This window comes from Vicia villosa, linkage group LG4 (assembly GCF_029867415.1).
Source record: "Vicia villosa cultivar HV-30 ecotype Madison, WI linkage group LG4, Vvil1.0, whole genome shotgun sequence".
Lineage (NCBI taxonomy): Eukaryota > Viridiplantae > Streptophyta > Magnoliopsida > Fabales > Fabaceae > Vicia > Vicia villosa.
In genome coordinates, this window is record NC_081183.1 from 84,665,951 (window position 1) to 84,693,017 (window position 27,067).

At 37.4% G+C, this 27,067-nt stretch overlaps 1 protein-coding gene across 1 annotated transcript; it reads left to right on the plus strand.

Moving 5' to 3' along the window:
* The first annotated feature begins 1,203 nt into the window (after positions 1-1,203).
* On the plus strand, positions 1,204-25,403 carry LOC131597450 (uncharacterized). The gene is made up of 3 exons (XM_058870148.1): positions 1,204-1,700; positions 24,795-24,911; positions 25,337-25,403. Exons 1-3 carry the CDS (start codon positions 1,204-1,206, stop codon positions 25,401-25,403), a joined length of 681 nt encoding a protein of 226 aa, XP_058726131.1.
* The last annotated feature ends 1,664 nt before the right edge of the window (positions 25,404-27,067 follow it).

Here is a 27,067-nt window from a genome sequence, read left to right on the forward strand (position 1 = left end):
TCAGTTGAATCATATGCATTGGTTATAACATGATTGGATGAGATCCAGTGTTATGCCTTGGTGTGTTTACATGATTGATGTATTAAGGAGTTGTTGTTAATATAACTTGATTATTTGATGGAATGAAGAGTTGTGGGCCGATGGCCAAATATTGTTGAATTGATGCTTGCTTATTGTAATAATTTCCGACTATATGTATGTTGGATGGATGATAATTGCTATGAGATTTTATTGCTTATGATTGTATAATGGTTATTAATTCGAATGAAACTCACCCTTACTTTGATGATTTCAGATTAAGGATGTAGCGGCGTCTTGATTGGGTGAAGATAGCTTGTAGGCTAGCCCGTAGTTCGTGTCGAGTCATGCTCTGATTGTAACACTGGGATCGATTAGTCTTAGCGTTACTTGTTATACATTGTTGCCATTTTAGCTATGGATTTATGTATTGAGTATTTGTGTGGAGATGTTTCCTAATACTGTTGAATTGAATTCCGCTGTGCTAAACACATGTTGATATTGGTTAATTTCTAATAAAGCATGACAATCGACTTGATGTTTTTATTTCTTTTAATAATTGTAGCATCCTTGATGTGTTATTACTCTGATTATATTATATTTCTGCGGGGGTTTAGAAGGGTGTTACAGAAATGGGATTCTATCTCCATGGATTTCATTGTGGGATTACCTCATGCTCGAGGCGGATATGACTCTATATGGGTGATAGTGGATAGGCTGACTAAGTCTGCTCACTTTTTACCTGTAAAGACAACTCACAAGGTGATTCATCTCGCAAGGATTTTCATAGCAGAGATTGTACGGTTGCATGGTGTACCATCTAGTATAGTGTCTGATCGTGTTCCACAGTTCACTTCGAGGTTTTGGAAGATGTTTCATAAGGAATTGGGGACTAGACTGGATATGAGTACATATAACCATCCTCAATCCGATGGGTAGACGGAGAGGATAATCCAGACGATTGAAGATATGTTGAGAGCTTGCATTCTAGAAGAAGGTGGAAGTTGGAAGGATCATTTGCCGTTGGTGGAGTTCGCATATAATAATAGTTACCATGCTAGTTTGGGTATGGTTCCCTATGAGGCTCTATATGGGAGGAAGTGTCGGTCACCATTATGTTGGGCCGAAATAGGGGAGAAGAGTATTCTTGGACCGTAAATTATACAAGAAACTACTAAGAAAGTCATGATCAAAGATAATCTTAAGAAAGCCCAAGACCGACAAAAGAATTATGCCGACAAACGGAGGAGGCCATTAGAATTTGAAGTTGGAGACCACGTGTATTTGAACGTCACACCGAGGTTGAGATTGGGAGGACCGTTCAAAACGCATAAGCTCAGTCCAAGATACGTGGGACCTTATCAGATTGTGAGTCGGGTAGGCGAAGTAGCCTATGAGTTAGCATTGCAACTTTCAGTATCCGAACTACATGATGTGTTTCATGTATCTCAGCTCCGAAAGTTTGTGCCTGATGCTTTTCATCCTATTATTCCGGATTCTGTTTTGGTGGAACCAGATCTCTCCTATGATCTTCAATCTTGTCGTATCTTGGAGCATGCTAGCAAGTCTCTACGGACTAAGGAGATGCCCCTAGTGAAAGTGCAGTCGGACGAGACGCGTCCTGAGGAAGCTACATGGGAGCTTGAGTCAGAGATGCGAGAATCCTACCCTCACCTATTCTGGTAAGTTCGAATTCGAGGACGAATTCTATTTAAGGGGGGAGAATGTAATACCCGATATTATATTTGTTCAATTATTATTACTAATGTGATTGGTATAAAAAATGGATAAATATGATACATATTTCTACTAATAAGTCTATTGTTCTAACTAAACCTATTATTGGAAATAAAAGGGGTATAATAGTATTTTCACCCTTTAAGTAAGAGTAAGGGCTTTGTTTGGTTTCTCATTCCTTCCCTTTCCAAAATCAGAAACATGGAAGTGGGAGGAAGAAGAAGGAAAACGTGGGAAGAGAGGAAGAGGAGATTTCCAAAACTTGGTCTATAATACGGTGAACTGACTTTTTTAGAAATGTTGTGGATAGCAAGAGTTGCACCCGACTTTTATTTTATGCAATTGGAAAGGCAAAAGTACAGGAAAGACCTTTTAAAGATTTTGTGTTCGGGGGGTAGGTTATACAAAGGGAAGGTGTAAGGCACCCTTTGTATCCATGGTTTTCCATAGGCTCTTAATTGCTTAGCTCACTTGTTTGTTTGAAAAGTTTGAAGTGTCGTGTGTGAATAGTAAATCTTTGTTTTAAGGACTTTAGCTTGTAAATAAGCGCAACCTTGTTTGAAATTATTTGAAAAAGAGGTGTGAAAAGCATTTTGAAAGTTTAAATGTGAGCAAGCAATTGAGAACTACCTACCCTAAGTTTGTCTTTCAGTATCTTTAAGTCTTTCGGGCGAAAGGGTATATCCATACCATAAGAGGGCAGGAAGTATTTCAATTGGATTTGAAAGGGTCATCGAGAATATCGTTCACCATAAGACTGTCCCTTGCCATAAAGAGGGCAGGTAGTCTAAGAGAAGGATATAATAGTCATTTTATCTTTTTAGGCATCATGCGAGGATACCTTAGCAATTGGGACAATCATCTTTTACCGAGGCAACTTCGAGGGACTAGATGATTTTCAATCTCTTTAGGCATCCTTGCTTTAGGTATCCTCGTAATCGATTGACTATTATTTAGTATAATTAGAGGCAACAGAATCATAAGGCAACAGGCAACAAAGGCAACAAAAGGGATTACCCTAAAGGTGTGTGGGTGCAACAATCACGTGATTCAATTCAGATATTTATCTTATAATTAGAGAGATAATTTATTTTAAACAAGGCTTGCACTCCCTAAGATTACTAACCACGCAATTAAAAAATAAAGGCAGAATTAAAAGTTCCTACGCTATTACAATAAACACCTACGGGGATGGGGAAAATTAAAAGGCGGAAAAATAAGAGAGAACAATAATTAGTGTTAAACATCTTTGAATCCCTTGATCTTCCTCGAATCCTCGATCAATTCTTTTCGATCTGGTAAGCGCGTAGTCGGAGGATCTTGGTTAACCCTGAAAAGTCAGACACAAAGAAGAGAAATTGTTAGTGTATGAGTGATTTAATGACAGACCTTGCAAACCTGATTAGAGCACAAGTTAACCAGGGTTAATATGCAACACCTACCAGTAAACCTAAGGCTATTAGGTTTTATAAATGAATCGAGGTTAACAAACCTAAAAAATTAGTTTTCAACCTAATTAATTAAATTGACAAAAAATATGTTTTCAATTAAAATATCTAAAAAATATTAACTTAATTAAATAATTAAATTAATCATCTAATAAAAACTTAATTTTTATTTAAGTAGGAAAAATATTCTACTATTATGTAAAAAGGATTTTTAAAAGAAAAAGAAAAGAATTTGGGTAAAAATAAATAAACATAGTAATAAAATAAATAGTTAAAACTAAATTAAATAAATAAAAATAATAAAGAAAAAGAAGGAAAAGAAACTTAGCTGGGTGCTGGATCTTATGTGGAGAAGCTCTAAGGGTGCACCATGGAGTCTCATCTTCTGGGCTCTCTGATCTGCGTCTAGAGAAGATCTCGTGGCTGGCATGTGACGGTACATGGTGAGTCCCTGTTAAACGTTCGCACCTGATCTGATATTATTCACAAACAAATGGGGTAAAATTAAATTTGTTGGTCGATGGGTATCGAACCCAGGTTCAAAGGCTGCAAGATACCCACGCTTGCCACTTCAGCTGTCATTGTTAGTCAAATATAACATCAAACCAATCAATTAAATACATGAAAAACGTAGTTAGAGGGAGATTCAAACGAAAGTCAAACTGGGCCCCTCTGGACGGTTGAACGACCAACCAAAGCTGGCTAGAGAAACTGATTTGTTGACCCTCCAATGAAGGTGCGCCACGCGTGATGGCAAAAGGAAGAGAGAGAGAGAGAGAGAGAGAGAGAGAGAGAGAGCACTATAATCAAATGGCCAATGGGAGCCAGACAGCGCATAGTCAAGCAGTCAGCATCCTAGTCATCGTCTTCAACCTCTCTCCTGCGGATTTATCTATGAACTTTGATGTGGATTTTCCTGCGGATTTGTCCACGAGTTCATCTCCCTCCATGGTTGTACCTGGAAACTGCAAAAAACACCAAAAAAGAACAACGAAAGCTACCCAGATCCCCTAAATGGGATACTGGGAATTCAATGGTGATATTGGTTCGGTCTAAAAACGCCGGCACAGATGAAAACGAACGTCATCTCCATTCATGCCCTAAACATGGCATCTTTCATTCCATACGTTCAATCTTCGAGCCAATGATCTAAACCTTCTTTAAATTGCACAAATAATTCAAACATGTTGTTAGTTTGGATCAAAACATGGCAAGACGTGAGATACGAAAGTTAAGACGTAAATGAATATGTAAAACATAATATGAATGCCATGAACGTTATATGTCTTAGCTAACAGTGCATTATTGCTCTACCTTGCTTCCAGAGAGGCTTAAGACGATTATATTTGCCTGGAGTTTGATGGGAACGAGAATTTTGAGTTGCACTCTTTTCTTTGAAATCTTGAATGTGAAACCCTTATGTTCTTCTCCTCAATTTCCGTCTTCCTTGGGTCTTCCAATTTTGTATATATATATATATATATATATATATATATATATATATATATATATATATATATATATATATATATATATATATATATATATATATATATATATATATATATATATATATATATATATATATATATATATATATATGAGAGATTAGGTCAACAAAATTAGAAGAGAATCATATCTTTTGGCCCATGGGAATGTGATTGAAAAAGATATAGATTTTTCCTATTTTTGTTTCAATATTGCACCAAATGTTCCTCACTTTTTTCCTTTTATTTAGCTCTTGAATTTGTCTTGATTTGATTGAAAATTTGATCAAGATCTTTGGTCATTAACTATATGATCTTTTTATAATTTTATTTGGTTTTATATTGGATTTAAATGAATAAAAACAAATATAAATGAAATATAATTATAAAATAAATAATATATGACCTATGAGCCTCTTTTAACCTTAAAGTCACGTGGGATGTCCAAAAACAAAGGCCCAATACTCAAACTCAAAATTACTCATTTAAGGTTTTATGTATTTTCCAATTTTTGCCCGACTTCTGTCAATTATAACTTGCTCAATTTTTAAGGTATGGAATGACTTTTTGGAAAGCACGAGATGTCCTCTACAAGCCACCTTGAACATATTTTTCATTTGGAGAGTTTATCTTGATGATATGGCTCCTGACAAAAAACTGCTTTTTATGATCTTCTAGAGGGACCTGTAATATTTTGATCCATATCTCTCAAATGAAGCATTTTTGGACTTGGCTTGTGAGAGACAAATTTGTAGAGAATTCAATTTCCTTCAAATTGAGCTTTGGATGGAAAATTTCTGATGTTTTGTGTGAAAGTTATGGCTGGTCAAAGTTGGGTTAACTTTCTCCTTAAAAACCCTAATTTAGAAACTTGGGTTTTTGATGATTTTGGAGCTTTTATTGATGAATCATGATCAATCCTTGATCAAATGATGAATGATACTTCAAAATGAGGATGTTGACCAAAAATCAGGAATTTTGACTATACTTTGACCATAGTTGACTTTTAGGTCAAACTAGTCGCCTATTGATCATTTGAGCAGTCGACTGAGCAATCCTATGAATCAGAGCTTGAAACTTGGCATGAGGACCCTTTGAAGCATGTAAGAGGCCATGGGATCCAATTGAGGTCTTAGAACTTGATTTTACTTTGAGAAATACAAAACACTAGTTTAGTGACTGTTGTTTAGGAGAGAGACTGCATGCTTCCTTCTTGTGTATCTTTGAGCATTTGAAAGTCTGATGGACTGAAATATGAATAAATATGATGGGAAAATTTTGGGGTATGACATGGTCCAATCCCCATTCTTGCATGCACCAGAATCTGTTTCAGCCTTGCTTCTATCCTGATCTCAGCTTCATCATCATCTTCATCTCCTTCTAAGGTGAGTCCTTAGTTAGATACCTTAGGGTTTGCATGTAAGGGTTATGCTTGGGATTTAGGGATTGTGAGATAATTGATAATCCTATGATGCTAAACATGTTAGTTTTTGTATTAATCCTTGCATGCTGATGATCCTGAACATATGTATGTTAGAAATTTGTTGGAAAATATATATATATGATAATGGGATTCAATTAGAAAGGTTTGGGACTGTTTTAGAACCCTTAAAATGCAGAATATTCGTTTCTGATACAATGTAATCGGGTACGGGGTTTTGCGTAACCGGTTACGCTACTGAAAATGCAATTCTGGGCTATCTTTCGTGCGTGTAACCGGTTACGGATTTGGCGTAACCCGTTACACTGGGTTAAAAAGGAAAAATTGCAAAACTTTAGAAATTCATAACTTTCGCAAAGTTTATATCGTTGGAAAGCTAGTTAGATGTCCTATCTAATAAAATTGGTCCCTAGACCAAAATGTTTGATTTAGTAATATAGGAATCCCTCTTAATGAACCTTGTCGGGCGTATTTTTATGTTACTATTATCCCCGAGAGCAGTTTCGTTCCATATATATCGAACTAAATGCCTCCTCAGTTGTCTGGAACTTGTTTATCTAGTATTTGAACATGCTAATATTGTATATGATCAAGGATGTATTAATTTTAATATTAATGATGCATTGTGTTAATATGATATGTGATGAAATATGAATATCTTGTTAATGCCCGTTGTTTCGGTTAAACAATTGGGATTGTGTGATTGTGTGATTTGGAGATTGATATTTGTGTATGCTTGAATCAAAACGGGCCGGGGGCTAGGTTGCGTTATGTCCCAGGCTTTGGGATCAATGGGACAACCCTGATCGTGTGATCCTGGGCTCACACCTGAGCTACCATTGCAGTGTGCTTGTGAGGGTCTTGAGGCATTTTCCCACTTGGCGTTTACACACTTGCGTGCTCCGTATGGTGGCGTTATGTGGCTAAGTAGGCCTACGCATAGCAGGTGTGGTGTCGTTTTCTTTACCTCCCCGTTTCACTTGGGAGGACGGCACGCTAGACCCTTCACGCGGAATTTTGAAGGAGAATGCGCCCGTGGTGGGATGAATTTTATTTCAGTTCTTCCTACGATATCACACGAACTTTCTTATTTGTCCTACGAGTAGGAAAGGGGAAAAAAGATCTCAACTAAACCCTAGGAGTTTGCTAAGTGTGGGGATTTCACCTAGACTAGAAATTATGGAGTCCGGGGGGTCGGTTATACATAGGGAAGTGTTTAAACACCCTACATATCTGTAGTACTCTACAGGAACCTTCTCTGTGTCATTTGTGATTGTGTTTGCTGCTAATGATTGGGAAAGTTTCTCCTTTGTGTTAGGAGAAGGAATTGAATTGATTTTAAAAGACAGACAGACAGACAAACTGACTATTTTTGGTATTTTATTAGCTCGCTGAGATTCCTTGTGAACCTCATGCCTACATATCCCTAGTGGAAGTCAGAGCTTAATGTAGTTCGGGGAACTAACTAGGGAAATTGATTATTTTTGGTGCCTTGCTTGAAGCTCAAGGTTGAAGCTTGAATTAAATCTCTGTTTACAGTAAAGAGACATGAAATCATCTCTACAGAGAGGTATTTGTACTATTCTACCACAAACATTTTGAAAGAGTGACAGAATAATTGAATTCATTTCATTCAAGAGGGGGACCTTACTTGTGTGTGCAAGTATGCCAGTCAGATGCCTCTTAAATGAAAGAAAGATGCTCGTCCAAATTAGGGAAAGTTACCACATGTCTGGGTTTTACTGCCAGCTCATGCCTTTCAAAATCCTAAATGGGAGACTTGGTTAAAATTGAAATGAAATGTAATGTTTGTTTGTTTGAATGTGGTAGAGTAGTAAAAATATCTCTCTATAGAGATAAGCTATGTCTATCTACTGTATAAAAGATTTGACTTTAGCTGGCTTGTATGAGGCCCAAGCTTGAGGCTTTTTGATTGATTAATTAATTATTTGACTCTGGGAGATGACTCCACTTGGGATTAATTACAGGGTATTTTTATGTTCTGTACAAAGCCCAGAATTGAGGCTGACTCTATTTGGAGAGTGTTTATTTGATGGATTTTATTTGGTGTTCTGTATAAAGCCCAGAATTGAGGCTGACTCTACTTAGGGAGACTCTATTTGTGTGCCTTGTATAAAGACCAAGGTTGTGGCTAACTGCTGTGGATAATTGAATTTTATAGACTATGAATGACTCTATTTTGTATGCCTTGTACAAAGCCCAAGGTTGTGGCTGACTCTAGCTAGGGAAAACATTATTTTCTGCCTTGTACAAAGCCCAAGGTTGTGGCAGACTCTTAAATAAACTGAGTATGGATGACTCTATGGGGAAAAGATCCTAGATGTTAGGAATCTTTGACACATGAAAATATGGTTTATCTGCCTTGTATAAAGCCCAAGGTTGTGGCTACTGAATGGTGAAGAACTCACTGGGGAGACTCTATTATCTGCCTTGTACAATGCCCAAGGTTGAGGCTGACTCTTGACAGGGGAGTTTTATTGTTTGGGGTGCCTTGTATGAAGCCCAAGGTTGAGGCTAACTGTTTTTGTTGGTTTTAACTCTACTGGAGATAAAAAAAAGACTGTTTTTTCCTTTGGAAGCTAACCCTTTCCAGGGATTTTGACTCAACTGGTGGTATTGTTTGTGAAAGATTGACTTTATCATGTGTTTTGGAGGCTGACCCTTTCCAGGGGTTTTGACTCTTTTGGGGAAATTATCTCCTAAGAGAAATGAACCTTTATTTATTAGTTAATTGATTTTGGAAGCTAACCCTTTCCAGGGGTTTTGTTAAAATGAATGATTTGGGTAGCTCTCCATTTAAAGGATGAAAGGATTGGCAGAAAGATTATCTAGTGGAGACTTCTTGTTTAAAAGCCCAAGATGAAGGCTGACTCAATGCTAAGGATGACCAAAACATAGATCCTAGACTCTACTAAAGAAGATTGATGAAGATAAGGGTGACAGAGACTGTCCATGTCTCTCATTCCAAAAGGTGTACTCAATGTAAAATTGAGACAAACTTAGCTTGTTTAAAGTCTGGTTTAAATTGGAAGAAACTCACCAGGGTAGGCTAAAAGGTGACTAAAGACCTGTTCCTATGTTTATAAGAAACCTGATGGGTCCTTGTATACAAGCTCAAGAGGAAGCTGGAAATGCTTTTAAGAAGCCTGTGGGTCCTTGTACAAAGCCCAAGAGGAGGCTAATCGAGGGTCCTTGTTATAGCACAAGAGAAAGCTATGTAGTTTTGAACTTATTTTGGCTCTAAGCAAATGGGTAAGAGGTTTCACCGGGAATAATTCCTCTTTGGGTGGATGTGTCCTATTATTTTTGGATTCTAAGGTTTTTGCCAAGATGTTTCACCGGGAATAATTCATCTTGGTGGTTTGAACTACAGATCTCTAATTAGGAAAGAGCCTTCACCGGGAAGACATTCTCAATCCTAGGTCATATTCCTATAATATATATATAGTTTAACTGTCCTATGGTTTATACTCAAACGTAGTTCTAAACTAATATATATGCACAGTTTATATTTGACAGTAATTTAAATAAAGACTGTAAATTGAAAGCTTGTAAAGCCTAACCTGGATGGAGTGGAGGCCTTTGAAGAAGTATATACAGAGCCTCAACAGTATTTTTGTTGTTTTGTTGATAACAGTTGAATATATATGATAAACAGTTAATGGTTTTTGAAAACAGAAGAAGTGAAGATGGACAAAGGTCACATAGGTATCTGAAGAGTTTCACCGGGAATAATGCCCTTCAAATACCAGAAGAAGGTTTTGAAAACAGAAAGAAGATTTTGAAAATACAGTTTTTTGAAAACAAGCTAAGAAGAGAAGATTTTTGGGACTTACACTCTATTAGAGGCCCAGTACTTTACAGTACTGGCTAGAAAAACAGTTTGAAAATGATTTGGAATGATATAAGGTTTTGTTGTTTGAAAACCCTAATCATTTGATTTAATCAGAGATTGAAAAATAGTTTTGAGAATTGACAAAAGTCAACTTAATTAAAGTAAAAATAAAGATTTTTACTCAATTAAGACCTAAGCAAATAGGGTTTTTTCATGGACTTTATTTACAAAATGATTAGGTTAAAACAAAGTGAAAATATGTATTTAAAGTATTTAAGAAAACACCTAAAATATACTATTTTAAACCTAATAAAAATATATGAAATAAATGACATTTTTATGATTTTTTTTTATTATTCATAAAATAGATATGTTAAATGACAAGTGTGTGAAAAATGAAGTGAAAATAAATTAATTTGATAGGTTAAATAATTATGTGAAGTTTGTGAGAAAAATGAAAGAAATTGGTGTTAAAAAAATAGTTTTGGCCCTTGGAAGGTTTGAACCCACGCCCTCTAGGTCACTCACTCAAAATAATACCACTGGGCCAAGGCGCGCTTGGTGTTAGTAACTTGCACTCATTTGATTATGTTTCAAAACAAGTAGTAAATCTTTGAAAAATAAAAGAAACAAAAAGTCTGGGGCGAGGGGGATTCGAACCCCAGACTTTGGGCATGAGGAGACTAAGAGCGCATGTGTGGCCACTGGGGCAAATTATTCAGTCGTTTATAAAACGCCTATCACTCAAAATAAAATAAACTCTGCCCTGAGATTTGAAATTTGCGCGCCACCACCATTGTCATCTTCTTCCTCAAGCTCCAACGATTTGAATTTCTGAACTCTCTCAATTCTCAACCATTTGCAACGATATAAAGACCAAACTTGCTCTAAATTCACTCACGATTCTAAATATGTAACTAACATGTATTGATATTAACTACATCTAACTAATTTACCAGAAATCGTGAAGAACCCTAAAATTTCAAAATCAAATTAAATGACTATACTGAAAGATAAATGAATGATGATAGAGGGTTTTCACTCCTCTGATGATGCTGAACAAGATAGAATCGAGCTATTTCACAAAGAGTACTTAAATTAGAGAGGTGGGGTTCAGAAACTTACCTCTGAAAATGGAGGTCGTGAGGATGATGGAGAGCACCTGGGCTTGAATGAATGATCTCAATAGCTTCCCTGAGACTCAATGATGCTAACTGAATGCTTATTGTAGCCTGAATCCTTCTGAATTGTTCTATGGACCTCCCTCGATTTCAGCTTCAAGTGAACATGGAGGGTGTTGATTCTTGAGTTACAGATGAGCTGCAGCCATCTGGTTAGCTTCACTATGACCTGAGGAGTGTGTCTGGATGATTGGCTCGGCTCGGAACCTCCTGAATTACTCCATGGACCTCCAACTGCAAATGCTCCAAAGTGAGAGCAACAATGGTGTTCCTCCACTTACAGAAGTGATCCAGGTGCTTGGATTACCTCAAATGACCTCCCTTGAGATGTTAGAATGTTCACTTCCCAAAGATGAGCTCTGGTTTGAAGAAATCGATTCTTCTTGCCAAAGAACTTTGAAAAACAATGAACATGAGAAGAGAAAGAGAAAGCAAGAAATATGGTTGCTTTGGTGTGTTTTTGAATGAGGAATGCCTCTGTATTTATAGGCAAATGGATGCAGATCAATTGGCTGTGGTGAGCTTGCTTAGTGTAGTGAGTTTGGTTTCTTAGCCATGAAGAAATTCAAAGAATCTCCAAAATGCAATGATGCATTTTCGGGCTAGCTTCCCCTATCCATTGATTCTATCTGATCTTAGGGGACATTTCAGATGCAAAGTGAGCTCTAATTGGTTGATGAGAAGATTCCTTGGGTGATTCATCAATTTGCCATAAATTCACAAATGTAATCATTACATAATCACATGTTCTTGTTTTTAGAATCTTCTTCAATTCTTATGGCATGGTGAAAATGAATGCATGGCATGGTTTCAGATGTGTTATGGGTCGTGTAGCATCCATAAGAGAGGTTATTTGCACAAAATTTGCAAAGTCCAAAAGTGTCCATGACCTATAATTTTACTTCATGAGGCCAACTTTGAACAAGCATAACTCTTAGCTCAAATTGAATTTGGAGAAGGTTGAACACAATTTGGAAAGCCCTAAACATCTACTTTAAATCAATAGTTTATGTCTTCTTCAGAATCATTTGGGAAATTTGTGAAAAATGAGCCCAAAGTTGGATGAAAACTAGGTTAAAACACTTAGAAAAATTTCTAAGTGTTTATGACCTAAACTTCAAAATTTCCAAAACTTCATAAATGATTGATCTTTTGAAAAAAGTTCCTTTGTAAGATGTTGTTTTATTTTGCAAGATCTACAACTTTCATGTTGGAAGTTTTTTGAGTTGTGTAGGTGAAATTTTGAGTTCTCACCATGCCTTCAAAAACCCTAATTCCCGACTTTTTGCTCCTTGATGAATTTCTTTGAATTTCTTTGGTCAAATGACTTTAATATCCATATATTGATGATATTGATCTTTGAAAGTCATTTTTTGACCAAAAACCTTAAAAGTCAAAGGTGATCCCATACAGTTGACTTTTGCTTGACAAAGTGAATTTTTTGGACTTTTGTGTAGAAACAAGATATTATCCTCAAATGAATGATGTAAATGGATTATATTGAGGTAGTAGAGACTCTTGAATCATGTCTTGAGTTTTGGATTCATGCCCTGATTAAAAGTCAACTATCTTGGTGAATTAGGTCAAAAACCCTAATTTGTCGACCATGTGAAAATAATGACTGTAGACTTTGAATTGAAGTGTGATATCTAGTAGATCTTGTAATATGAGATATTGGAAGATAATTGATGTCTTTGAATGATTCCCTGGGGTTTTGTAGGGTTTCCCAAATGTGATCCCTGATTTTAGTCCTTGATAGGCTCAAAACCCTAGTCTGGCAACTTGATTAAATCTGTACTCAGATGACTGGATGTCTAATCAATCACAGGTGAGAAAATGAAGTTCTTGAGCCTCATGATTGCATTAGGGACTAATCCTTGTATTGATTGATCCTTTGCCTGAGTTTTCCTGTCTTTGGGCATCCTCAGTTAGATACCAGATGGAGAAGTGACTGCTCTGGGAACTTGTCTTGACCTGATGAAAAATCTTAGAGATATGTCATCTCAGGGGGGGTCAAAATTAGGGTATGACAGATGCCCCTATTTAAGTTTCTTTTATCTGGAGGGAGAGAGATTGATATCTCGATCTCTCTGTCGCGGGCGAAAAATCGTTTTGTTCGTCTTTTTTTGTGGATGAGACACCTGATGCCTTCTTTGGGCTTGAGTGCTCAAAAAAATGATTTTTCTTTGTTTCGACCAAACTTTTTATTATTTCCAAAGTAGGAAAAGGAAAAAAGCTGCAATAACCTAAAAGGTGGGGGAGAGATTCCGGGTAAGAGGGTTGGTTATACGAAGGGAAGGTATTAGCACCCAACGTATCTATAGTACTCTATAGGTTTCTTTGTTTTGTTTATTCCATTCTTGTTGTGGTGGAGGTTCTTGTGAGAAAGAGGTGGGACCTAAGGTGTTTGTTTGATTATGCTCGCAAAGATCATCGCGATCCTCTGCATACATATCCCCTAGAGGGAATCAGAGCATCTGTAGCTCGGGGTCTACGGGTGCTAAGGTTTGAATGGTTTTAGAGAGAAGTTTTGTTTTGTTTTGCTCGCCAAGGATCGACCTTGTGCCTACGTATTCTCAAAGGGATGTTGAGAAAGTCAGAGCAATCGTAGTTCCCACTTATGCTAGTGGAAGCAAAGAAAAATAGACAAATGTCGTCTAAATGCTAGATGTATCTAATCTATATCATCACATACATCTGTTTGATTTTGTTTGAAAATCTTTTCATTATAAGCCCGGGGCCATGCCACTTAGGGTGCTTAGAATGATAAAGATGTTTTTGTTTGTTTAACCAGCCTTATGGCAAAAGTTTTAATGAAGTCAGCCTTGTGACAAAAACTTTAATTAATCAGCCAGCCTTGTGGCAAAAGTTTCAATGAAGTCAGCCTTGTGACAAAAACTTTGATTAATCATCCAGTACGGTGGTAAAACAGTTTGATTGATTAGCCAGCCTTGTGGCAAAAAAGTTTGATTGATTGATTGATTGATTGTTTGTGATGATATAAAAGAGATACTCCTAGCATAGAGATGAAAAATGTCTAATCTCCTAGGGTATTTTGTTTTGGATATTGGGGATGCTTATAAGAAGCCCGTGGGTCCTTGTACGAAGCCCAAGAGGAGGCTATCCGAGGGTCCTTGCATTGTAAGCCCAAGAGGAGGCTATGGGAGGGACAATCCAGGGTCCTTGCATTGTAAGCCCAAGAGGAGGCTATGGGAGGGTCACTCGTTTGTACAAAGCCCAAGGGGAGGCATGGTATAGTTGGTTTGAGCTCTTAGAGCGATTTCACCGGGAAACCATACTCTATGTCCTAACCTAAACTAGTGGAGATTCTTTGCACGAAGCCCAATAGGAGGCTATGGGGAACCTAGTGTTGTACTAAGTTGAACAAGCATATAACATAATCACAAATGTGAACAAGTACAAACAAATATGCACAAGTACATGAACAGTTATATGAACAGTTATATATGACAAAGTGTGCGTGTATAATGGAGTTTATGAAGGAAATATACCTGTAAGCATGATCCATTTGTATACACAGGGCTCGGGACTCACACTCGGGGAGAGGTCCATTTGAATGTATTCAAAGCTATGTAAACAGGTATTTACAAAAGGGCTTGGGACTTATACTTACATGGAGGCCCATGGTTTTTTGGGAAGATTTAAAGAAAAACCTTTATTTTTGATTTGTTATTCAAAGTTAAAAATCAGATTGATCGAGATATGTACAAAAAGGCGTACGATGAAATACCTAATTTCATGTACTGGAATGGGTATGTACAAAAGGGGCTTGGGACTTATACCTACGTGGAGGCCCGTGTTTTATTTACAAAACATGGTTGATCGTTTTATTTACAGTCGCGTTGTTTGAAAAACGGTTTGAAAGTTTGTTCTGAAAGAAAGTTTATTTATTTTGAATAAAAAGACTGTGTAAAAAGAAAAAGGAGTGGGTCTTATACTCTCTAATATTCGGGAGGCCCCACATCGTTTTGAAAATCAATTGATTAATTAAAAGATTTAATCAAAAGTTTCAAAAAGAAATGGTTCATTGTTTTTGAAAAGAACCGCGATCGCTCGTTTTAAAACGATTTGAATTTTGAAAGAAGACAATTTAATCAAAAGATCATCCTCAATTAACACTTAGATGATTAGGTTTTGTTCAAAAAATATTTACAAGTGATTTAAGTTTAAAGATTAAGTGAAAAACAATATTTAAAAGTATTAGAAAACACTTAAAAATATGTTATTTTAAACTTAATTAAAAGTGTATTAAACAAATATATTTTTGTGATTTTTTTTGATATTCATAAAATACATATATAAAATAATAAGTGTGTAAAAAATGAAGAAAAAATAAGTTAAATTGAATGGTTAAATTAATGGTTGAAGTTGTGTAAAAAATCAAAGAAAATAGGTGATAAAAAGAAGGGTTTGGTCCCATAGGGACTTGAACTCGTGACCTTGAAGTCACTACTCAAAACAAAAGCCAACTGAGCCACGCTCGTGGCTTGTTAGTAATACGCGCTGGGTACAATATATTTTCAAACTGAATTTTAAAACTCATGAACCAAAAAACGCGCCAAGAACACAATCCCATTTTGAATTTGAATTTTCTGAAAACTGAACCAAATTGATCAAGTGAAGGGTCTAACTCATTCGTTTTTTCATAAGGATCATGATGGTGCCCTCATAATTCATTTATTTTTGCTCTAAGGTGATCAATTTTCTGATGAACACGAAGAACCCTAATTCTGAGATTGATCATGAAATCGTGTATGATTGATGAATTGTGAAATTGATTGAGGGTTAATGATCAGTGATAGTGCAGAAACAAGATAGCAACTCAATTTTTCATTTATGATGCATGTATGTATGAGTTTGAAGTTCAAGTAGCTTACCTTCAAAAACGGCCAAACTGGAAATTGAAATCGTGCCTGGAGGTGTTACAGATGTTGTTTCTTGATCTGGACAGCATCAATGGACCTTATGGAACATGTTTGAATGCTTGGAACAGTTTGAATTCACCTGAGCTAAGCTATGGAACCTGAACTGCAGTTGCTTCAAGTATGAATCGAATTTGAAGATGGAGATGTTACAGGTCATATGTGAGTGTTTGGATCATTCATATGAAGTATATGGAAGGTGTTAGAAGTGTTATTTTGGACAGAAATGATCTTGAATGGATTTTGGCATGATAAGGCTTAGATTATGCATATTTGAGAAGTGAGGTAGTGATTTTGAGTTTGAGATGTTTTTGGAGTGTGTGAGTGGATCAAACACATCCCATATGATGTTTGTGGTTTGTGGGAAGCATCACTTTGGTCAGAAATTCAAAGGTTTAGAGGTTGAGCATTTTACCTCTTTGAAACTTAAGAAACTTGCATTCTAAGAAAGAAAGAGAAAGCCTATAATTTGTGTGACTTTGGTGTGATTTTGAATGGAGTTTGGACCTCTATTTATAGGCCAAAGAGTCTGAACTCAGAGCTTTGCAACTTGATCAAAGTTTGATGATTTGGCTTAAGAGATAAAAAGGAATCTTTTACATTTAATGCAAAATGGTTAAAGTGACCAAACCATGGTTAAACTTCAAGCTTCTTATCCTCTTCCATTCTGATCTTCTAATCAGAAAATATCTTCAATTATTGTCTTGATGCATCATTACTTGCATTATTTGGCAATTTGGTTCATAACTTTGCAAAAATGGCTTGAAATTTCAAGTGAAATGGTCACTAATGTCAAAATTCAAAACCATAGCTACACTCCATATTTTTTCATGCTCTTGGACATTTTGGAAAGCTCATGTTACATACTTCAAAACTCTAGTTGAAAGTTTCTTCAAGATCTTTAAGGAAGTGAGTGAAAAAGATCCATGAACTTTGAGAAAAATGAAGTTTCAAGTGAATTTTTCAAAAGATGCCAACTTTGAAGCTCCATATCTCTTAAATGGTTGATCTTATGGAAAAAATTTATATGTGTCAAAGTTGTTTATTGGATCAAAATCTACAACTTTCATGTTGGAAGTTTTTTTCAGTTTGTAGGTGAAATTTTGAGAAATTCCCTTTCAAAGTTTGGAAAAAACCATGAAAAAACACTTAGAAATTTTTCTAAGTATGGAAAGTCAAACTTTTGACTTTTTGATTCTTGATTGATTTTCTTGATTTTTCTTGATCAAATGACTTCTCATATCATATATTGATGATTTAAAACTTCAAAAGTCATGGTTGACCAAAATTCCCCAAAAGTCAATGGTGATCTTGTACAGTTGACTTTTTCAGACGAATCGCGTTTCTGGAGATTTCAAATGAAACAGGCTATCCTCATCAAATGAATAGTATGAATGGATCACATTGAAGCATTAGAGTATATTAAGCCATGGTTTGAGTTGTGACACCATGTCCTGATTAAAAAGTCAGTTGTTCAGTGAATTAGGTCAAAAAACCCTAATTGTCGACCTGATGAAATTGATGACTGTAGGTCTTGAATTGAGATGCAATTTTCATGGGATATTGTCATAGGGATTATTTGAGGATGATTGAAACCTTTGATTGACTTCCTGGGGGTTTTTATGGTTTCCCAAATGTGATCCCTGATTTCAGTCCCTGATAGTTCAAAACCCTGATCTGAGGATTTGTCTGATCAATCTTTGTGTAGGAGATGTTCTGAGCCAATGGATTAGGTCAAAGTGATGTACTTGGGGTCTTGAGGTCATGTCCCAAGCCATTAGGTCAAATTCTGAGCAAAAGTCAGGAGTATGCTGTCTTCAGTTAAAACCCTAATTCAGTCGATTCAAAGCTGTTGAGTTTGTTGAAGTGAATCTCTGAGGACCAAATGTTGATTGTTGATGAAGATAGTTCTTTTGAGATGAAGGGAGAACAAAACCCTAATTGATTGTTACTTGTACTGATGAGTGATTTCCTGATTAAATCCTGCTGAGTCACAAGTAACAAACACAAGCTATGCAGTTTGTTAGAGATGCAAATGATGCATATGCAGATGATATGAGGTGGTATCTTAGGTCAAAAATTGGGGTATGACAGATGCCCCTATTTAAGTTTCTTCAACCTGAGACATGAAGATTGAAAATCTTCGTTTTGATAGGGTGGAAGAGACTTAAATATCAGAAGACGCAAATTTTGGACCTAAGATACCAAAATTGCGAATGATGCAAGGATGCCTTTACCGAGGGGATATCAAGAACTGACTCCACTGGGGACAAGAGATTGGGAAGGATGTCTCAATCCGTTTTAGGAAGAGAATCCGTTTTGTTCGGGAAAGCAAGTGTATGCTTCGCCTGGGAATGATAGCTTTGTAAGAAAAGCTTACCTATCGACATTATCGACTATCAGCATGGGGATAGACTTGTTTAATAATGCGAAGGTGAAAGGTATGAAACTGTATTACCGACTATCAGCATGGTGATAGACTTGACAAGGTAAAAAGAGTTTCAAAGGTTCGGTTAATATTATCGACTATCAGCCTTGTGATAGACATGTTTAATAATATAACCAGAACAAAAAGGTTACCGACTACCAGCCTCGTGATAGTGGTTCTGAAGACAAGATCAATTATCAGCCGAGTGATAAAATGATTCTGGAGACTTTGTTAGGGAAATTACTGGTTATTCAGCCTTGTGAATAGTAATAAGGCCCTGATTGTCAAATGGTCTTCAGGATTGATTTCCTTGAGAGGAAAAAGCTTTTGAAAGAGACATAAGCCGCTCAGATGATAAGGCTATTGCTTATTGTCTGTTTTTTTCACGACTCTATTTGATGAATCGGAATTTGAATCTTTGTTAAAGACAAGGTTCTAACCAAGAACGAATTGGAAAGAAATAGTCAAACAAGACTTTGTACCCATGAGGAATGAACTCGAATGGGGATTTTCTCCTTTGTTTTGGAGAGGAGAGACTAAAGCAACCTTCTTCCACGAGGAATGATCTCAGTGGGGAACTGGAGAAAATGTTCTTTCTGCTTATGGGTGACAACCTACTTGGAGAGATGACACGCCCATACTTTTTCTTTTTTCCTTCTTTTTTTTTTTTTTTTTGGGATAGATATATCCTAAATAGGTGATTTTAAGCAGCCATTGAAAAATGCAAGAATGCATAAATGATGAAAATATGTATGAATGATGAATGTCATGAATGTAGCCTGCATACTGACAATACTGACAGACAATGAAGTATATACTGGAGATGGACCGACGTCGCAATATAACCAGATACTTGGCAAATGCTCTTCAACATGGTGTAGATAACACGGGTGATGAATGGTGTTGCGTGCTTTAAACTTCTCTGGGGAAGACAAGCATCTCTTCTTACTGAGATGGAAAAATCTTCTTTACTGGGGATAGAAGACCTTCTCCACTGGGGATAGAAGAGCTTCTTTACCTCGAGGGGTAATTGCTTCAAGAATTCTTTTCTGGGACAAGAATACCGTTGCCTCAACAATTTTTCCGGGAGAATCCTTTTTGTTCATCCTATGGAGACGACTGCTGATGTTCCTTCCGTTGTTCACAACTCAAAGGAAAATTTCGCTTTTATTTTGAAAAAGAAAAGTGAAGTAAATTCATTTAAAACTTATTTTTTTCTTTTTTTTCAAAAACGAATAACACAATTAAAGCGTCATTTTACAAGCTAAAAGAAATTAGAGATTGTAAACAAATGGGCACAAGGCTCAAATTTATTTAATAGGATGGTAATCAGCTAAAGGCGTGATTCCATGGAGTATTTACAAAAGTTGGAAATGGTAATTATGCGGAAAAGGCTACATTGAAAACAATAACCACTATTCCCCCTAATAACTTTGAGTTCCAACTGTGCTTGTCGCTTCAGATTGAAGATGATTTGATTGAAGATCCTTTGATGAAGTACAGACTCTTCAGGTGACGAAGTATAGACTAATGCAGTTACTTTGTCATAAATCCCTAATTTTTGCTTAGATTGCCCTTTCAGGTTTTCAATCTACCAGGATGAATTTTTTCTGTTTATTGTCTCTAATTTTTGCCTGGACCGCCCTTTCGGGTTTTCAGTCCACCGAGACGCTCATTTTTGCCTAAGTCGCCCTTTGCGGGTTTTCGACTTACCGAGCTGTTCTTTTATTCTTTTTTAGACAAAGTATTTCTTGACTGCATCAGCATTCACAGGATGTGGGAGTTCATCACCATCCATAGTTGCAAGAATCATGGCGCCGCCAGAAAATGTTCTTTTGACAACATACGGGCCTTCGTAATTAGGAGACCATTTGCCCCTAGAATCTGGTTGAAAAGACAAGATCTTTTTAAGCACGAGGTCGCCTTCTTGAAATTCACGAGGTCGAACCTTTTTGTTGAAGGCGTGTTTCATGCTTGCTTGGTATAACTGTCCATGGCATAGAGCAGTCATACGTTTTTCTTCGATTAAATTCAACTGATCGTATCTGCTTTGACACCATTCAGCCTCTGATAACTTAGTCTCCATGAGGACTCTCATTGATGGGATTTCAACTTCTACGGGGAGCACAGCTTCCATGCCGTATACTAGAGAAAAGGGAGTTGCCCCTGTTGAAGTACGCACTGAGGTACGGTACCCATGTAAGGCAAATGGCAGCATTTCGTGCCAGTCTTTGTAAGTGACGACCATTTTCTGGACGATCTTCTTAATGTTCTTGTTAGCAGTTTCAACGGCGCCGTTCATTTTTGGTCTGTAAGGAGAAGAGTTATGATGCTCAATCTTGAATTCCTCACACAATTCTTTCATCATCTTGTTATTCAGGTTTGAACCATTGTCAGTAATGATCTTGCTGGGAATACCATATCGGCAAATGATGTTGTTCTTGATAAACCTCACAACCACTTGTCTTGTAACATTGGCGTAAGATGCTGCTTCGACCCATTTGGTGAAGTAATCAATTGCTACTAAGATGAAACGATGACCGTTTGAAGCTTTCGGTTCGATCATTCCAATCATGTCGATACCCCACATGGAGAAAGGCCACGGAGATGAGAGAACGTTGAGTAGAGTTGGTGGCACATGGATCTTATCTGCATAGATCTGGCACTTGTGACATTTCTTCATGTGTTTGTAACAATCAGATTCCATTGCCAACCAATAGTATCCTGCTCTTAAGATCTTTTTGGACATCGCATGCCCATTTGAATGAGTTCCAAAGGACCCTTCATGTACTTCATGCATTAACATGTCTGCTTTGTGTCTGTCCACGCATCTGAGCAAAACCATGTCGAAGTTTCTTTTGTATAGCACATCTCCGTTCAGGAAGAAACTGCCAGAAAGTCTCCTTAGAGTTTTCTTATCTTTGTTTGATGCCCCAAGCGGGTACTCTTGAGTTTGAAGGAAGCGTTTGATGTCGTGGAACCACGGTTTATCATCGATGACTGCTTCAGTTGCAAATACATAGGCGGGCCTTTCAAGGCGCGTAATTCTGACTTTAGGCACATCCTTCCAGTGACTGACTTTGAACATGGAAGATAGAGTAGCCAAGGCGTCTGCCATTCGATTCTGATCTCGAGGTATATGATGCAATTCAACCTTGTTGAAGAAAGTCAACAGACGTCTTGCATAATCTCTGTAAGGAATCAAGCCAGGGTGGTAAGTTTCCCACTTGTCTTTGATTTGGTTGATCACGAGAGCGGAATCTCCATATATGTCAAGGATCTTGATCCTTAAGTCAATGGCTTCTTCGAGACCCATGATACAAGCTTCATATTCTGCGATGTTGTTGGTACAATCAAATAGCAGTCTGGCGGAGAACGGGATATGAGTACCCTTGGGAGTGATGATGATTGCCCCAATTCCATTGCCAAAAGCGTTTACTGCTCCGTCGAAAATTAGGCCCCATCTTGATCCAGGCTCAGGACCTTCTTTAGGTAATGGTTCGTCACAATCTTTCATCTTCAAGTACAAGACATCTTCATCAGGAAAGTCAAACTTGAGAGATTGATATTCATTAATTGGTTGATGCGCCAAATGATCGGCGAGAATACTTCCTTTGACCGCTTTTTGAGCACGGTACTCAATGTCATACTCAGATAACAACATTTGCCATCGGGCAATTCTTCCTGTTAAAGCAGGTTTTTCAAAGACATACTTGATCGGATCCATTTTGGAGATTAACCAAGTAGTATTGTTAATCATGTATTGGCGGAGACGTTTTGAAGCCCAAGCCAAAGCACAACACGTTTTTTCGAGCATGGAGTAACGAGACTCACAGTCTGTGAATTTCTTACTCAAGTAATAGATGGCATGCTCCTTCTTACCGGTTTCATCTTGTTGTCCAAGCATACAACCCATGGATTCTTCTAACACAGTAAGGTACATGATTAACGGTCTTCCTTCAACTGGAGGAATCAATATTGGTGGTTCTAACAGGTACTCTTTGATACTGTCGAACGCTTTCTGGCAATCTTCAGTCCATACAACCCCTTGATCTTTGCGGAGAAGCTTGAAAATTGGCCCACATGTAGCAGTCATTTGAGAGATAAATCTGGAGATGTAATTCAATCGTCCGAGAAATCCTCTTACTTGCTTTTCAGTTTTTGGTGCAGGCATCTCTTGAATAGCTCTGACTTTGTCGGGATCTACTTCAATTCCTCTTTGGCTGACAATGAAACCCAAGAGTTTTCCAGATCTAACCCCAAAAGTACATTTGTTAGGATTCAAGCGAAGCTGATATTTCCTTAGTCGTTGAAACAACTTCAAAAGGTATTCAATATGTTCTTCTTCTGTGCTGGACTTGGCTATCATGTCGTCCACATAGACTTCAATTTCTTTATGCATCATGTCATGAAAGAGAGTGGTCATTGCCCTTTGGTAAGTTGCACCTGCGTTCTTTAATCCAAACGGCATCACTTTGTAGCAAAAGGTACCCCATGGGGTGATGAAAGATGTCTTCTCCATGTCTTCGGGAGCCATCTTGATCTGATTATAACCGGAGAACCCGTCCATGAAGGAAAAGACGTTAAACTTAGCAGTGTTATCAACCAGCATGTCAATATGTGGTAATGGAAAGTCGTCTTTTGGACTGGCTTTGTTCAAATCACGGTAGTCAACACACATTCTGACTTTTCCATCTTTCTTCGGAACTGGCACAATGTTGGCCAACCATTGAGGATACTCAGAGGTGACAAGAAAACCTGCGTCGAGTTGCTTTTGAACTTCCACTTTGATCTTGTTAGCCATATCAGGGTGAGTCCTTCGCAATTTCTGCTTAACTGGCGGACATTCTGGCTTCAATGGCAAGTAATGCTGAACAATGTTGGTATCCAACCCAGGCATGTCTTGGTAGGACCAGGCAAACACGTCAACATATTCTTTGAGAAGGTCTGTCAACTTGTAGCGCTAAAAATTACTCGAGGTGTCTACACACTCGAAAAAGAACAGAGTCGCCACCGATCTTTATTTATTCCAAAGTGGAAAGGGAAAGTATCGAATAAAACCCCTAAATAAAACAAATGAATAAGACGGACATCGTAACCAAATTAGGGTTCGGGAGTCGGTTAAGCAAGGGGAAGGTATTAGCACCCCTTACCTCCATCGTACTCGATGGGACCCATTTAGTTAGTTTTATGAATAAGTGTTTGCGTAATGTTTGCGTTCTTTAGTTCTTATGCTTATTAATCGAGAAAAAAAAATGAAAGAAATGTTTTTTTAGGGTTTTTATTATTATGAAGAAAAAAGAAAAGATTTTTTATTATTGTGCTCGCCAAGACGCTTGTATCTTGTGCCTACGTATTCCCTAGTGCAATGGGAAAGTCAGAGCAATCGTAGTTCGGATGGAGTAAAGGCCCATAACAATTAAATAGACAAACAAGCCAAACAAAGTATTGGAGCGGGTCGGTTTAAACCCGGATCCCACAAAAACCGGTTTCAATTAAAAACCCTAATCCCAAATATCTTTCATGAACCAGGAAAAACGTATTCTTCTCCTGTAAATCGCACACAACCCCAAATGCCTCTCCACGATTAGTCTCTCGGCTCCCATGGATCTCGCGCTCTCATCTCTGCTTTTCTCTCTGAATTCATCTCTCCGACTCTCTCGATTCTAAACTCTCTCTCGGCTACCTCTCAACCTTCTCAGTTTGAATTCTCTTGAAAAATAATGGCAACAACAATCTCACGATCCCTCATCTCCCTCACGGTCTAGATTCATTAACGGTTCAACATAAACACAAAACACAAACGACATTCAAGCAGCAAGAACCCTAAGCATTCAAATTCAAATTAAATGGCACACATGGAAGATTTACAACAATTAACAACGGGGTTTGAATCAGTATGGTGTAAGGAACACATTGGTATCAAGTAATCACACGAATGTGGAGAAAAACAAATACCAGAACGGAGGAGTTCTCCGATGAAAACTCCGGCGAAGGTAGCTCGGGTAACGTCCTTTTTGATTTACTTTAGTTTCTACTCCTTCTTCGACGATTCCTTCTTCCTCTGTTATTCTCTGCTTCTTGCCTCTGTTCTTTGTTTCTGAGTTTGTGTTATTTGCTGTGATTTGAGTATGGTGAATGAATAGGGTGCGGTTTAGGTCTTAGGCAGTGAGGTTGCAGGGTTGTTATGTGAGGTTTGTGAGGTATGAGGTGTTTGAATGATATTTTGAGTTTGTGTAGGAAGTGTATTTGCAGGTCTGAAGGGAAAGTTTTGTTGTTGAAAACTTACAGCAAGGGTTTGAAAGTGTTCGGTTTATACAGTAGGGTGAGGATGAGGTTACGAGGAATTGGTTTTGCAGAGCTTTGTGAAAGGTAACTGCATATTAGACTGAGAGCTTTTCTGTTAGGGTTTTTTTTTGTGGCTGCTGCCGATTCTCCTTGTTCTAGGGTTTTTTCCTTTAGTGAAAAGTGGCTGCACCTTCCGGTCTCCCCTCAATGAAACAGTGGATGATTATATAGTGTGTAGGGTTGGCATGATTCTAGGGTTGGATAAAAAGTATTGAGGTTTGGCATTTGATTTGGAAATGTTGCAGTGAACTTTCGTGTAGCAGCCTGTGTTTTTTACCATTTTCTTGCAATTTCTGATGCTGGCAGCAACTTTGTGAGAGCAGGACAACAACTTTGTTTTGTTTTGTGGTCTGCATCCTTGGACTGTTTCTTGCTTTTTGATGCAGGTTTTTGTATGTCTATTTTTGAGAAAATTTTGGACTATTGTGGGTTGTGGGCTGTTTTTGCAGGTTGGGGCAGCAGCACATTCTTGGAGCTTTATGGACACAATTTGGAGGGAATGAAGCATATGTTTAAGACTTCACTTGGGTTTTAATGAACTTGTAAATGATATTTCTTGTATCTTGTGAGCATTTATAAGACTCGTATATACCATTGTAACATTTTCCACCTTTTGCAACACTTGGCACTTTAATGATCCAAATCAACAAAATTCTTGTAAATCTATTATCTTGGTAACACCTTATGAACAATTGAAATGTCATCAAAAGTTGTGTATAAACTAAGTAGCGTGAATTTTGAACTCAGTGCCTTTGTAGTACTAAATATGGTATGCGAACCAAACAATTCGTAATGATCTTGAAATCACCATCAATTCCTCTTCAAAGACTTCTTTCATTCTTTTCATGATGATCACGTTTGAAAATCAAAATGAGTTTTTCTTCCATCACTTGATTTGCTTAAACAAGATGTCTTGTTAAATTTTGAATAATCAATAACTCAAATGCATCCTCAAACCAATGAAATCCCAATATCTTTCCATTCTTAATGCCTTGCACCTTAAGTCACACCGGATGAATAATGCACCACATCTTGACCAAAAGTTAAGGAGAATTCAAAACCTAATTCCCTTTCATGCTCTACTAGAAACAACACTTAAATCAAGCTCAATTGACATACCCAGCTTAAACCCTGCAAAAAACCTGATTTTGTACAAATGCCGATTATTTGAAATCATGCCTTAGTGAATGAATGATATGCAAATGATCTAATGGAGCGAAATGTATGGGTCAAAAATTGGGGTATGACAGATGCCCCTATTTAAGTGTCTTCAATCTAGAGGCATGAAGATTGAAATCTTCGTCTCGATGTGATTGAAGGGACTTAAATACAAAAATACACAATTTTTGGCCCTAAGAACTGCATATATGCATATGATATGATATGTGTGAATGCATATGAGGAAAATTAATGGTACAAGGTGTCACAAGAGACCAACTACCACTAGAGAAACAAAGTAAAGACAAATGATTTCCACAAGGGAAAATCGACAAAGCAACCCAACTAGGGAAAGGATTACAACAAAGGGATATCCAAGTCCACTAGGAAATGGAATCCAACTCCACTAGAGAAGAGATTACAAATCTACAGGGGAAAATACCCCCACTGGTAGAGAAACAAAGGATGCACCGTCTTTTACTGAAGGTGGAGAAACAAAAGAATCACCGACGTTTACTGAAGGTGAACTACCAACTTTTACTGAAGGTAAAAAAAACAAAAGAATCACCGACGTTTACTGAAGGTGAACTACCGACTTTTACTGAAGGTAAAAAAAACAAAAGAATCACCGACGTTTACTGAAGGTGAACTACCAACTTTTACTGATGGTAGAGAAACAAAAGATACACCGACGTTTACTGAAGGTGAACTACCGACTTTTACTGAAGGTAGAGAAACAAAAGAATCACCGACGTTTACTGAAGGTGAACTACCAACTTTTACTGAAGGTAGAGAAACAAAAGAATCACCGACGTTTACTGAAGGTGAACTACCAACTTTTACTGAAGGTAGAGAAATGAAAGATACACCGACGTTTACTGAAGGTGAACTACCAACGTTTACTGAAGGTAGAGAAACAAAAGAATCACCGACGTTTACTGAAGGTGAACTACCAACTTTTACTGAAGGTAGAGAAATGAAAGATACACCGACGTTTACTGAAGGTGAACTACCAACGTTTA

Bases quoted from the DNA above. Each gene is read 5' to 3' on its own strand.
- LOC131597450 (XM_058870148.1), top strand. From the start codon at position 1,204: ATGATCAAAGATAATCTTAAGAAAGCCCAAGACCGACAAAAGAATTAT. The intron at 1,701-24,794 runs GTAAGTTCGAAT...GTGTATTTGCAG, and splicing joins TCCTACCCTCACCTATTCTG to GTCTGAAGGGAAAGTTTTGT. The intron at 24,912-25,336 runs GTAACTGCATAT...CTGTTTTTGCAG, and splicing joins TTTGCAGAGCTTTGTGAAAG to GTTGGGGCAGCAGCACATTC.